Raw genomic sequence first — 13,265 nt, 5'->3', positions numbered from 1 at the left:
AAATAAACTAATGTAATATAAGAGCAAATCTGTCAGATTTACCCTGAAGAATAATGTTAAATGAATTGACCTTAGTTTTCCTCAGGTGTGTGGAGACTGAGGCTGGGATGGCTTTTGGACATTTAACCTTGTGCTTACTTAAGGCCTTTAATAGTAAAATTCTTGGCTTATTAGCTTAATAGTTGTTCTGAGTATTTCAAGTGATTATGATAAGACCCTAAAAGGTAAGACGGGACGAATTTGGCTTTTTTTTTATTCATACAATAAATAAGTTAGCTCCTGCTCATGTTCTTAAATTTGTCATTGCTTTTGGAAATTACATAAGTTGTCCTTGAAACATCATGGAAATGTTTTGAAATGGTATAAATGTGTGAACAACCCTGTTTTCAGTTGCATTTAAATAAGACAAAGAAAATCTGGTAGTTGATGCTGATGCGTGCTGTCGTTTCACAAGCTAACTGCTAATTTCAAGGTGTCATGGTGGTCCTCTGCTGTGTTTCAGGGTCTGTTTGGGAACACGGCAGCGTCTCAATCAAGCGGACTGTTTGGCACCGCTCAGACGAGTACGGCCACTGGCTTCGGGACGAGCACTGGGCTGTTTGGACAAACCAACACTGGATTTGGAAATGTCGGCACACAGGTACTGAGACCAATGCACAACTTAGATTTATACCTTCCAAAAAATACTGAAACTGTTTTCCAGATTTGAATTCATATTTACACTACTTTTACTACAGATTTGAGCTACAGCTAGTTGTTACTTTGAACCTGGATTAATTTACAGGTTCTTCTCGGGATGAATTTGTTCATTTTGAAAGACTTGGAACATTTAAAGACTGAAACAGAGTTGTTCTGGTCAGGTTTTAATGTGATGTGTTTACCATCTTTTAAAGCAGAGTCTGTTTGGGAATAAGACCACAGGTTTTGGCGCCACCACCACCAGTGCACCATCCTTCGGCACTGGCACCAGTCTCTTTGGTAACAAACCAGCGCTCACACTCGGAACAGGAACCAACACCTCAACCTTTGGCAAGTCCCACCTTCAATTTTACATTTAAAGCTCTCTAATATTTTTGTTTTTACTTATCTGCTGTTTTAAATATGTATGGATTCTTTCTCCATTCACTAATATGTTTCACTTGGTGTTTGGCTAAAGGCTTTGGTGCAAACCCTGCTGGAGGAAGTCTGTTTGGGAACAAGCCAGCTGCTGGTGGACTGGGGACTGGACTGGGCACTGGCTTTGGAACAGGTTAACAGCTTGTTAAGAATTAAATAAAGAACACACTGATACTGAGCTTTTCATTCATTAAGTTAATGAGGAGAGACTGAAATAAAATGCTGCATAAGAAAGTTGGATACATTTACTGACTAAAATTACATTGAGGAAGCATTATATTGGCATTGTTTGGTTCAGCTTAAATGGACCAAGCCGGCAGAATGAGAAGTCTAATCAACAGAGGCTGTGTTGACATACACAACATCTTTGTTGTGTTTCTGCCAAATGACCTGTTTAAATGAATATTCCTCTAATATTCTTGTTTACAGGTAGTAGTGTATATCCATTTAAAATATGTTTGTTTTTAAAGTTTTCTACTGTGAATACAGATTCCCTCTTTCATTTCCTTTTTAAAAATGTAATTTTTTAGCTCAACGGCTGATGAGGCTGTGAGCTATTGTGAAGGCGCTGGGCCAGTGTTGTTGTCTTTGTTAGCAATTTCTTCAAACATCATCTGTGACCAAACTACTGGTTAGATCTAATAGACAATTCAGTAGACACTCTACTACACTCTACCACTACTACAAACTCTTACAGTTTTGAGAAATTTTGATTTTTGAGGAGTTTTTGAAATATTGAAAATTTAAATTTACTTATAATGGGCCATATTTTAATGACTTATAACATGGAAATGGTTAGAGATGTCAATATAGTTACTGTTGATCACTGATAGGACGTCATGACTTTGACTGAATTAGTTGAGTTCTCCTCCCCTGAAAGTACCACCCACTTCTATTGGGAGATTGATTTTCCACATCAAGACCACAAGACTCTAACAGAGACAGAACCTGACAAATTCAAGTTGTTATTGAACATGCCAGTGACATACAGGGCCTTTGGTCCTATTTTTTTTTTTTTAATCATCTTTAATGAGGTTTAAAAGGTCCAACCAGAATCTCAGACTTCAGAGACACTGGAGGTCTTTGTCAGGGCGGGCTCCAGCTTACTAAACGGGGCCTGTATGTGACAACCTGCAGTTCAAAACAGCAAATTAGGCAGTCTGAATGCGCATGTCCAAAGAATACTCCTAAGACTGGAATTATATCTGTATTCAGAATATCCAAGTGGAGTAAGATGTTTACATGACACCTGTCAAACTCAGAATAAAGGTAAATGTAAACAATTTACCTGATTTATTCAGTTATTTGAAAAAATTATGTGCTGTTGTTTCTTGAGTCTTTTATGTCATCTCTGCAACTGCACCTTGAATCAACTTGGTATTTTACATTTAGTTTTATTTATTCATTAATTACATGGAGCATTGTATTCAGTGATCCAGATTAATGGGTTATGGTGTTTACATTTTTATCCTTGGCCCTCGCCGCAGGGTATTGTCAACGGTTCGCCGTCTGTCTGTATGTGCAAAAACTTTAGCGTGCACTGATAAGTCAGACCCCTGGGTGGCAGTAGTGTGACCAATAAGTCAGGCTGAAGGTTTTCAAGCGTGCCCATGTTTAACTTATATGTTCATTTCAGTAATTATTCAGATTGTTTTAGACAAATAATATTGAAATGTAACAATTTCACCCAATATCATATCAATCTTTTTAAAATTCACTAATGGTCAACCTCTGGGACACTGTAAATAGAAAGTAGATGAACTGTCATCACAAGTGTGTTAATTCAGCATCATGTGTGTTTATAGCTGTGGGCACTGGGCAGACATCTCTGTTCGGGAATAACCAGAACAAATTGGGCACCACACTAGGAACGATGGGGACGTTCGGAGCAACAGGTTTTAACAGTGGAACCAGCAATGTATGCTTTGGCGCTCCGCAACAGCCTGTGGGTCAGTGTGTGTCTGTTTTTATTTTAAAAACAAGTTTTAGACTGTGTTGTAATTGCTGCATTAGTCTAATCCATGTACACTTTTCACAAAAATAAAAGGCTTCCATTACATGTGTGATCCTGGGACACTAGGAGATAATGAGGTGTTCTTTTTTTTTTTTTTTTTTTTTTTTTTTCCTTTAGCGCTCAGTGATCCGAACGCAACAGCAGCCCAGCAGGCCATGCTCCAGCAACAGCTCAGTGTTCTGGCATACTCACCATATGGAGATTCACCTCTTTTTAGAAACCCCATGTCAGACCCAAAAAAGAAAGAAGAGGTCAGTGACATTTAAAAAGGTCATTCTTTCACTAGGTTTACTGAAGAAAGCATTGGTTTCTGTTATTTTAGTTATTCATTGTAATTTGTGTTTTGTAACTTCATAGTTTATGTGGCAAAAGTTGACAATTATGTCACTGCTAGTGTTTAAGTCTTAGGTTTTGTTAACTATAATAACTCTAGTTGACATTGTCTTTTTTTTTTTTTTCCAGTATTATTTGTTTGTCTTTAAATTGATATATTCAGGTCAGAAATTTTTGTCTAAGGATGTGAGAGCCAAAACATAAAAGTTAAAACACAATGAATGCAAAGATTAAAAATGTTAACACTGAGTTACCACTTCATGCTATCTCTGAGCCAAAACATCACAAGTCATCTCTTGTCCACTCCCAGCGTCTGAAACCAACTAATCCAACGGCTCAGAAGGCTCTGACCACACCCGCCCACTACAAGCTGACCCCTCGACCCGCCACCCGAGTCCGGCCAAAAGCACTCACGTCTTCAGGGGCGTCGAAGTCCCAGCTCTTTGACGGCCTGGATGACGATGAGCCCTCGCTCACCAATGGGGCCTTCATACCCAGGTATCCATCACCCAAATCTCCATAGCAACACTGAGCCTGTTTACACGCACACTAACACTCCAATTATTCTCCGATTTCTGGAGTTATCAAATTATTAGTGCTCATGTAAACAGCATAATCCAGTATGCTTTATCATATAACCACAGTAATCTAATTATGAGAAACTGAATTAATTTACCTGGATTTCTCTACAATACCCCTACGTCGTCCTGCTTGTATAAAAGGTTAATCTGATTTATTTCATTCTTTTACATCTGCGCATGTGTAAACACGATTAAAAATCATACAAAACGGAAGTTACATAGTCAAACTTGAGTGGAATACGATAACAGGAAGTTTGATTTACCATCATTATGTACGTACGTATTCCGAAAGAAATCCAATAATTGAGTGAAACGCCTAAACCAGGGTTTTTTGATTATCATATTACTTGAGTCAATGTAAACACATCAGATCTGATTATTACACTTATCTGATTGCTCCCAGCTATTGGATTGTTTTGGTCATATGAACAGGCCCAGTGTTGAACACAGTTCTTTTTAGTATTTTCACCTGTAGGTCAAATGCAGGTGCTACAGACATTTTCTCAACATGTTACCAAACTCTTCATTTGTTAAAATTTTACTTTTTATACTCAAGAAGTAAAAGATGTTACATGTAGTTTATAATATTTGTTTTTCTTTTGTACTCAGAAAGAGCATCAAGAAGCTGGTGCTGAAAAACTTGAACAGCAGTCAGTACAGCAGTCCACTCAACAAAGAGACAGATGACCTCGCTTCACCGTCAGAGTATCCACAGAATGGACACAAGTACCAGACACATTCCTATTTCCTCCTGTCTGTTTGTTTAGCCTGCTCAGAAAGTCAAATGACAATGCTATTTTATACATTTTAATGGTATATTTTGTTCAGTCTACGTCGACCTAATTTCAAACTTTCAGTGTTGAACATGAACTTTTTGACTCACCACCAAAGGGTAGATGGAGGGGAAAAAAATACATAGTAACAAATTGCCTTTTCTTGTCACATATTCATATATTCGAGTACATCTCATTGAGATATGGTATTGTTTAAAAAATGTTACATCATGGTCACAGATCCATAAGAAGGGGAGCAGTCAGGAATTGTTTTCACTTTTTTGAACATTGTAGAGTAGTATTTGATGGCATTACTATACTGTGATGCTTTCACAGAGGTGTGCATTTCATTAAGTTATTCTGTATAATAATTAAGATGGGAAAACATTTTTATTCTTTGAGAATCGACAGATAGACTGCCATACATTCAAATCTAGGAAAAGAAGAGAAAAAATATAAATTCCTGTTTTTTAAATAACATTTGTGGCCGTATGAGTATTGATTTCTCAATTTTTTGATGTGTACTTGAATGTAACATTTTATCATGTTGGCACCCACATGTTTTTACGTGTAAAACAGTGAAGAATACAAGATGTTTCCCCACATGTATCTTCCTACACAGGCTTTAGCAGTGGAGTGAAAGCCCTGATCATGTGTTAGATATCATTAACATTAGGATATTTCTTGTTTTAATTGGCTTACTCAGAGCACATGCTTCAAACATGAGGAAAAATAGAATTGCAGTCTGTGCAGTCAAACATTCTAGTTGTGCCGAGTTAGAATAGCGACATCGGGGTATACAACAATGTTCAGTTACTTTTGAATATTGCATTTTTTGTTTGTTTTTTTTTTAGTTTTCACTTTAGTTTGTTCTTTCTGTAGCCATATGGATGAGGAGGAGGAGCTCAGGGAGGCCCCGGGCCCCAGCAACCAAACAGATGATGACCCAGAGGTCACCCAGTTCTATGTCAACCCCATCGCCAAACCAATCCCTCAAGGCCGAGCTCAGACCAGCCTCCAGGACACCATCAGCGACCTGAATATGCACAAACCAACCAGGAGCAGTCTGGAGGTGAGTGTCGATGGCCATCACTAAAATCTATCCTATTATTTTGTGCTCTCTGTCGGGATAGTTGCATTTTTTAGTGGAACATATGAACATTCAAACAGAGATCAGCCAGTATCTTCATTACAGAAGAAAAAGACTTTCACCGCTGCATATGTTTGAACTCAAAATAACAAGCAAAGGGTTAATCCATTCTGTATTTACAAATTGTCAGTCAGAAGTCTTTGGACAATGATGTAATTCTTCTAATTTTGTCTCTGTAGAACTGAAACAATCCGGGTGTGTTTTAAGAGCAAAGAACTCAGCTTTGGACAAACTGCTTGAATGAATTAGTGTTAGATCAAGTCAATTTTCAGTGTGTTTGGTTTGTGTGCATCTTCCCCAGCTGAGCAGTGATGATGTATCAGCGTCTTTGGGAGAGGAGTCTCTGCAGGAGGATAAAGAGGAGGAGCAGGTGGAGTCACAACAATCTCCACATCCAGCAGGTCAGACACACATGCATCATAACTCACAGTCAGAGGGATGGCCCGGTATGTTACATTGAACTGATCAAATGTGTTTTTACACTACATCTAAAAAACCATTGGTTATAGCTAAACTCCACAGAAGCTGCGTTGGTCTGCCTCTGCTGTCTACAGTGGAAAGTAGCTAAAGCCTGGTTTTATAAAGCTACATGTTGCTAGATTGTCAGTTGCATATTTATGTCCTTGCAATGTGATTGTGTTACTATTATGAATATACTGGGCACCAAGCTGCAACTTTTATAGTTGTAAATATCAGGGCTGTGAATCTTCCCTGGCAACATCAGTCGATTCAATATTGATTCACCTGTCAACAATATGCATTTCATCATAATGGTCATATTCTCAGATTTACTGTGCTTTTACATTTCCGTCAGTTAATGCAGTCAGTGTTCAGACAGGTGAATCTTAACTCCATCTTGTTAAGAATGGGTATTATAAAAAAATCAAGACTGCAAGAGTCTGTAATATAAAGAGCTGCATTCTGCCATAGCAGTGTCTGTGTGCCAACCTCCGTTTGTAACCATGACATAACAAAACCCAAATCCATCTGCAGACAGTGTATTATAAGTAGAGTTGGATTTGATAAAAATACAGATTTTGACTTGGCAGATCCACCTCCTGTAATAAACATTAAACCCAGTGTTTTCCATTCATGATACAGATTGTTTGTGTGTTTTGCTGCATCATGATATTGCAATGAACCAAAAATATTACGGTGAACAGTCTGACTTGACAATGCTGATTTGAAAGAACGAAAAATCTGCATTAGTGCAGAAGTCCACTTTGGGATTAATATTAGAAACAAGAAATTCCCACATGTCTAGTAAATATATGATGGAAAAAGAGAAAATTGATGTGATAAGAGGGCAAATTCTCATTTAGCAGCCATAGATTGCACAGATTGCTGATACTGAAATATAATTTTTTGAAGTTCAAATATGAAACTTAAAACAGAAAAGTACAGAAACTTAAAATTCAAGAAGGATAGCTTTGTTTTACAGAATACGTCTCTGCTCAGTGTCACCAAATTGAAAGTATCACCATTCAACTGAGATAACCCTAAACCTTCCTAACATTGAACCTATAAATATCAGCTGTTTGTTATTGTATAATAACATGCATTGATTTTGCAATTTGAGTACTTGTTGAGCCTCAATGCATACGTAATTGTACACTTAAATAATGTGACACAGAATGTTCAAATTGTTTGGTTCCCCATTAATAACCAGCAGCAGCTTTTACAAACACAATTGTGGTTCTGAAAGACAACATGTGAGAACACTGTGTTTTATATTGCAGCATCAGGGACTGACTGAGAAAATGTGCTCCAAAGCTTCAGTAGAAGATCACTTATATCTCAGACAACTTTAAACAAACTGCTGCTGTTATTTTGCTGTGGAGAACCCTCAGTGAATGTGTCCTGTCTGTGTTTCTGCTCTTTCAGGCATTGTTTTAAACCGTGTGGGTTACTACACCATCCCTTCTCTGGAGGATCTGGCTGAGATGGTTGATAGTAATGGAGACTGTGTGGTGGAAAATTTCACTGTCGGCCGCAAAGGTAGCATCCAATAAAAACTTGAGTCGAAGTTTTCCCTTGAGTATGTGAGCTCTGTTTGGACAGCTTTGTGATGGCTCTGTGATTGCCTTTCACAGGGTATGGCTCCATCTTCTTCCCTGGAGAAGTGAATGTGACAGGATTGCACCTCGATGAGATCGTCCACTTTAGACGCAAAGAGGTCATTGTATACCCTGACGACAAAAACAAGCCTCCTGAGGGGGAGGGCCTTAACAGGTGAGTGACAGGAGACACCAATCAGAGGAAGCACTCTGGTGAAGTCGAATCAAAATCATTAGAAATCAAATTACATTGATTACGAGTGTTTTATACTGGTATAAACATGTCAGAATGCGTGTTCCACTGGATTACATTTAATATGTCCGCCTCAGGCTATCTAATGAGAAAACATTGTATAAACAGCGTATGAGCTAATTCTGAGTTTATATGTTTGTGGTCAGGTTAGAGGTAAAGTATACATCATACATTTTATTATTATTGTTTTTTAATGTGGTTTCTTATTGATTATTCGCTGCATCATCACATTGCTGATAATCCTAATACAACTCTGTCTTTGTTGTCCCAGACGGGCAGAGGTGACCCTGGATGGTGTTTGGCCAAATGATAAGACGACTTGCACTCAGATCAGGAGTCCAGAGCGTCTGACCGACATGAACTATGAGGGTCGACTGGAGAAAGCTTCACGCAAGCAGGGAGCGCGTTTCCTGGAGTACAGACCTGAGACCGGATCCTGGGTCTTTGAGGTCAGTTACACGTCAGCATTGAAGTATTTGAGTCATTAACCTTATTCACCCTTTTATTATTTCTGCACATTAGCAAACATCAGAAGGTGTGTTTATTGTAGATGTTGATGTCAGTTGCTTTTTGTGCCTCTAAGACTAATGACACACACGGACCATATAAATGACAATAATAGAATCCACAAAAGGCCCACGTATTAGAAGGTGGTTTTTGTTTGTCATTCAGGAGTAACTAAGCTCCTTCCCCTCATCTCTCCCAGGTGGCCCATTTCTCCAAATATGGCCTCCAGGACTCAGACGAGGAGGAGGAAGTCCCTCCCAAAGTCGACCCTAAGAAGCTGAAGACGATGACTCTCCCTCCCTCCAGGCTGCAGCAGCTTCCTCCTACACAGCAGCAGGTGGCGCCACAGGCTCAGGTAGAGCAGCCTGCGCCCATCCACACTCACCTTCATCATCATCATCATCATCATCCTTCTCTTCATTGTTACACCTGAGCTGATTAAAGGAGCATTTCACTCAGTTCTGTTTGGTCTGGAGGCTCACTTTAACCCTTTAAGTGCAAACATAGAACTTTTTTTCACCTGGCTTTTTTCGCTCCAAAGCACTTTGAAAAAAGACATACACAAAACATTGTTTAACTCTAAATCTGAAGGTGTTTAGTTGAGTTTGTTCAGGGTGAAAAGCCTCTGAAGTGATTTTTAACAAAGCATCATTAACTCAATAGGCTTTTTTGGATTTAATGTGCTGCAGTGTCTTTATTTTACTTACAGATGAGATGTGGTTACGGGTGTAAAAACTACCACGGATGTTTAACATAACAATTTGATTGATACATGTTGATTTTTCTATCGACATTTGTAAAAATGATAAAACAGTTCTGTTCTTACGGAGTCGCATTTTGAAGATAAAACTTGTATGTTTTCCTTTCATTAAAACCAGAAGGAAACAATGTGATAGACACTCATTGGATGTTTAACTTTAAAAATCAGTTCTTCTGCTACTGTACAACCTCAGGAATAGGAACAATGTGTTGCACAATCTGTATCCATATCTCCCAAATTTAATCTTTAGGGTTTAGAGATTTCCTGAGTCATCTGAGAGGAGACAAGAGTTCCACCCCCTTATTGGAACCCTATTTTCCCTGTTGTTCTAGTAGCTTTCGTGTGTTTTCAGATCAGTAGGGGGTTATACACTTTGCAAAAAGGTCTGGACATGCCACACCTGTGTTGTGGGTGGGATCACTGGATCAAGTGTTCACTCACAGAGATGGACACAAAGTTTGTTAGCAGATCAAAAGAATTAACCGTGATGTACAATTGTAAAATATCATGAGCTCTTTTTGGGCAGTGCGTCTCGTGTTACACAAATACTGTACATGGGGCGTTTATATTTTTGCTCGGTGTATATAGATTCATGGATGTAAGTCCAAATAGCTGTTGGTGTTCTCTCAGTTGTGACTAGCTAACTCGGAGGAGAAGCTGCAGTAGAAAAATTATTTTTACTTATTTTTTCCTTCAAATTCTTTTCCCCCTGATTTGAAGGTGACTTGGATCAGTTCATTTGAGTTTTTTCCAGTTCCTGTATTTAGTCCTAGTGATCAGAACCTTACAATTTTTGCTGTACAGTAGAGCTACACAGTATATCGTTTGAGGCAAGACAAGGCAAGGCAGATTTATTTGTATAGCACAATTCATACACAGGGCAATTCACAGTGTTTTACAAAAATGGAAAAGAAACGGGTTAAAAAACACACAATTACAATTAAAACATAATCAATACAACATAAAAAATAATCAGTTAAAACAAAGTAAAAGAGAAGAGTGCAGATACAACCCTTTCACTTGTTATATGCACAGTTGAACAGAGCTGTTTGAGCATCGTCATCGCAATGTACTTGTGCACAATAGTCACATCACAGGTCCTGCAATGTAGGAGGCAAATGAACTCAACGTGTTCTCATCTAATTTCAGCCTGGGTATCTGACACACACTGCGCACAGCGATCCACCAATCACAGTCATTCTTAATCAGTTTGCCGAAGCAGACCACACCCCTGCACATGGAGTGAGTCGCTGGTAACAACATTGAAAAATGAGCAACGAACAAGAGAAAATCACCGAAAACAAAGACTTGGTGCCAAAAAGAAAAGCAACATCAGTTATCTGGAATTGTTTCGGCTACAGGAAGGATGATTTAAAAACATGTTCTGTGTTGACAGTATCTTGCACCTGTTGCCACAACGAGTAGAAACACAACTAATTGGTTTGACCGTTTACGTCGGCACCACACAGCTATTATATCCTCCTGAGTAGTTTTTCTTATTGCAATATATATCGCAGGGTTAAAAAAAATCTCCATGTCAGTTTTTTCCAATATCGCGCAGCCCTCCTGTACAATACCTTTCATTTACAGTATCTCGGACTCTTCTGTCAGCATTCTTTATTCTGTGTGCACTGACCATCTGTGTGAATGTGATGGTTCTTTTGAGGTTTTCTGGCTGCTGGTTTGGGTTTTTACTTTATCAAAATCTGAAGCATACCGGATTTTATCACAAGTGTGGCTTGAATTTCACTGAAAGGGTTTCAATGTCAGATAGTGACCGGGTTTATATGTACCAGAAGAGCAGAATCTTAATCTCTCCACTTCAAATATATTTTCTGCTGCAGTTTTAATTTGAACAGATTGACCCACAAATGAGCTTTTACTCAGTGATTTTAAACCTTAGGGGGTACATTCAGTTTGTTGAAAAGGGATGTTTATGTTGTCTGAGAACATTCAAGATACTGGTGTTAAGGCAGTTTGCCATTTGTCAAAAACAAAACAAAACAAAAAAAAAAAACAGAACGAGAGAGAGAGAATATTTTGAATTCAAACCTGCTTTGACTCATGTGACATTCTTCTATTTCTCACAGACCATTCAAAGAAAATAAAGTTAATGACATTAATGTCTTGTCTAAAAGGTTTTTTTATTTTGTTTTTTCAAACCCAACAGTTTCTCTATTAGGACATATTTACCAGGTTATTAGAAATGCATCTGCTTTTAGGGTTAAATCTGAGGTTCTTTTGAGACTTTGACTTCAGAGGAGCCTTCTAATTCTTGAGATGATAAAAACCAATATACACAGGGTAGAGCAGTTGTTTACTAGTGCATCAGTGGCAAATGATAAACAGCCCCCTGCTTGCCTAGGGCTGGCACTGTATTGATTAATAAACTTTTTAAAAATGTAAGTGAAGATACTATAATCGTATCAGTTTAGTCTGAAATATATCAGTATCGGGAACTAAGGCCCAGGCAATATATCCAAAAATATTGTCCTGATTTAAAAAAAGATTTCTGTAAGTCAATATTGATAATCTATACATAAGTATCAAATAATTTCTTTCCTCTCACTTATATTTTCTAGAACATATAACAAGATAAAAACATACGACAGGAAAGACAGAAGATGACAAAAACACACCTAGTGATTCGGTATTTACTTTAGTAAATAAAATAAGTAAAAGTAAAGAAAACTAATACAATTGTCTTCACCAAAATGAAAACAGTTATTTGTGATTTTACAGTCTTTATGGTCAGAACATAACAAGCACTTGAACATTTCAGGAATCTAGAGGGGAAATGTTATGTTGTTTACAGAAAAAAACTTAATTCCATGTTAAGATAATAGTAATTATTGCAATGTAAAATTTTAGCACCATAATCCTAGATAATCTCAGAGGAAAATTATCACAATATAAAGGGAAATTGTGACATGAGATAAAATTTAAATCTTTTTAATCATTTTATCTTTCAGCCCTATTGGGAGCACATTGAAGGTGGATTAAAGATAAACTAACAAATAAATACAAAATTGTCTTAAATTGTCCTTTTAAAGGAGTGATATTTTGCTTTTTTAAATGGAATTATGCATTTTAAAACATTTCCCTGTGGTCTACATAAACTGTAAATGCTATGCTCGGGTCTAAATTCTTCATTAATTCAACTCCACAGGTCCATATTCAACCCTATTTCTGAGTAATGACACGAGACAGGTTGTTTTGAGCGTTGGCTCTTTAAATGCAAATGAGCCACTTCACGCCCCACCCCCACATGTTTGTTGACTGAGCTGCTCGGTCCCGTTCAGCACTGGAGGGTTCAAATTCAAACTCCATGAACTATTAGGGTCCAGAATACATAAATAAACGTACCAAAGACTAATAACAGTGGGTTTAGCAAATTATGACCCCTTTAACATGTAATAGAATTACTAGAGATGGTAGACATTACTTTTGCAGATTTGCTTTTGCTTTCATGACGTGACAAGAGTTTTTGGACTTAACAACCTGATGCAGTGTCATTAGAACAGAGGAAACTGTTGTTACCAGGATCTGAAGGTGACATCAGTCAGACAGAAAGATAAAGAGCTGAGCAAGTGGTTTTCAGAATTTACCATCATTCTTGTATGGAAGAGTAAAAATATTCTTAAATTGTAGCCTCCCAGATTGTTAATGTTTAACCTCATCAATGAACCATGTAGTTGGGCTCATTTTACTTAGGTTTTCA

The 13,265-nt window shown here is 37.9% G+C and overlaps 1 protein-coding gene across 5 annotated transcripts in view; it reads left to right on the top strand.

Moving 5' to 3' along the window:
* nup98 (nucleoporin 98 and 96 precursor) overlaps nucleotides 1-13,265 on the top strand; it is a 32,947-nt gene that overhangs the window by 4,760 nt on the left and 14,922 nt on the right. For 2 of the 5 annotated variants that reach the window (XM_030153869.1, XM_030153866.1), the window contains exons 9-21: nucleotides 503-640; nucleotides 894-1,029; nucleotides 1,157-1,249; nucleotides 2,922-3,071; nucleotides 3,248-3,381; nucleotides 3,774-3,961; nucleotides 4,654-4,770; nucleotides 5,700-5,889; nucleotides 6,269-6,368; nucleotides 7,852-7,965; nucleotides 8,061-8,199; nucleotides 8,549-8,726; nucleotides 8,984-9,139. In XM_030153869.1, the coding sequence (XP_030009729.1) occupies nucleotides 503-640; nucleotides 894-1,029; nucleotides 1,157-1,249; nucleotides 2,922-3,071; nucleotides 3,248-3,381; nucleotides 3,774-3,961; nucleotides 4,654-4,770; nucleotides 5,700-5,889; nucleotides 6,269-6,368; nucleotides 7,852-7,965; nucleotides 8,061-8,199; nucleotides 8,549-8,726; nucleotides 8,984-9,139 (1,833 nt within the window). The remainder of the gene's footprint in view (nucleotides 1-502; nucleotides 641-893; nucleotides 1,030-1,156; nucleotides 1,250-2,921; nucleotides 3,072-3,247; nucleotides 3,382-3,773; nucleotides 3,962-4,653; nucleotides 4,771-5,699; nucleotides 5,890-6,268; nucleotides 6,369-7,851; nucleotides 7,966-8,060; nucleotides 8,200-8,548; nucleotides 8,727-8,983; nucleotides 9,140-13,265) is intronic. The other 3 variants (XM_030153870.1, XM_030153867.1, XM_030153868.1) reach the window with 3 other exon arrangements.

The sequence above is a fragment of the Sphaeramia orbicularis genome, chromosome 14 (assembly GCF_902148855.1).
Source record: "Sphaeramia orbicularis chromosome 14, fSphaOr1.1, whole genome shotgun sequence".
Lineage (NCBI taxonomy): Eukaryota > Metazoa > Chordata > Actinopteri > Kurtiformes > Apogonidae > Sphaeramia > Sphaeramia orbicularis.
Note: the sequence above shows the minus strand (reverse complement) of the source record. Positions and strands in the feature narration are given on the sequence as shown.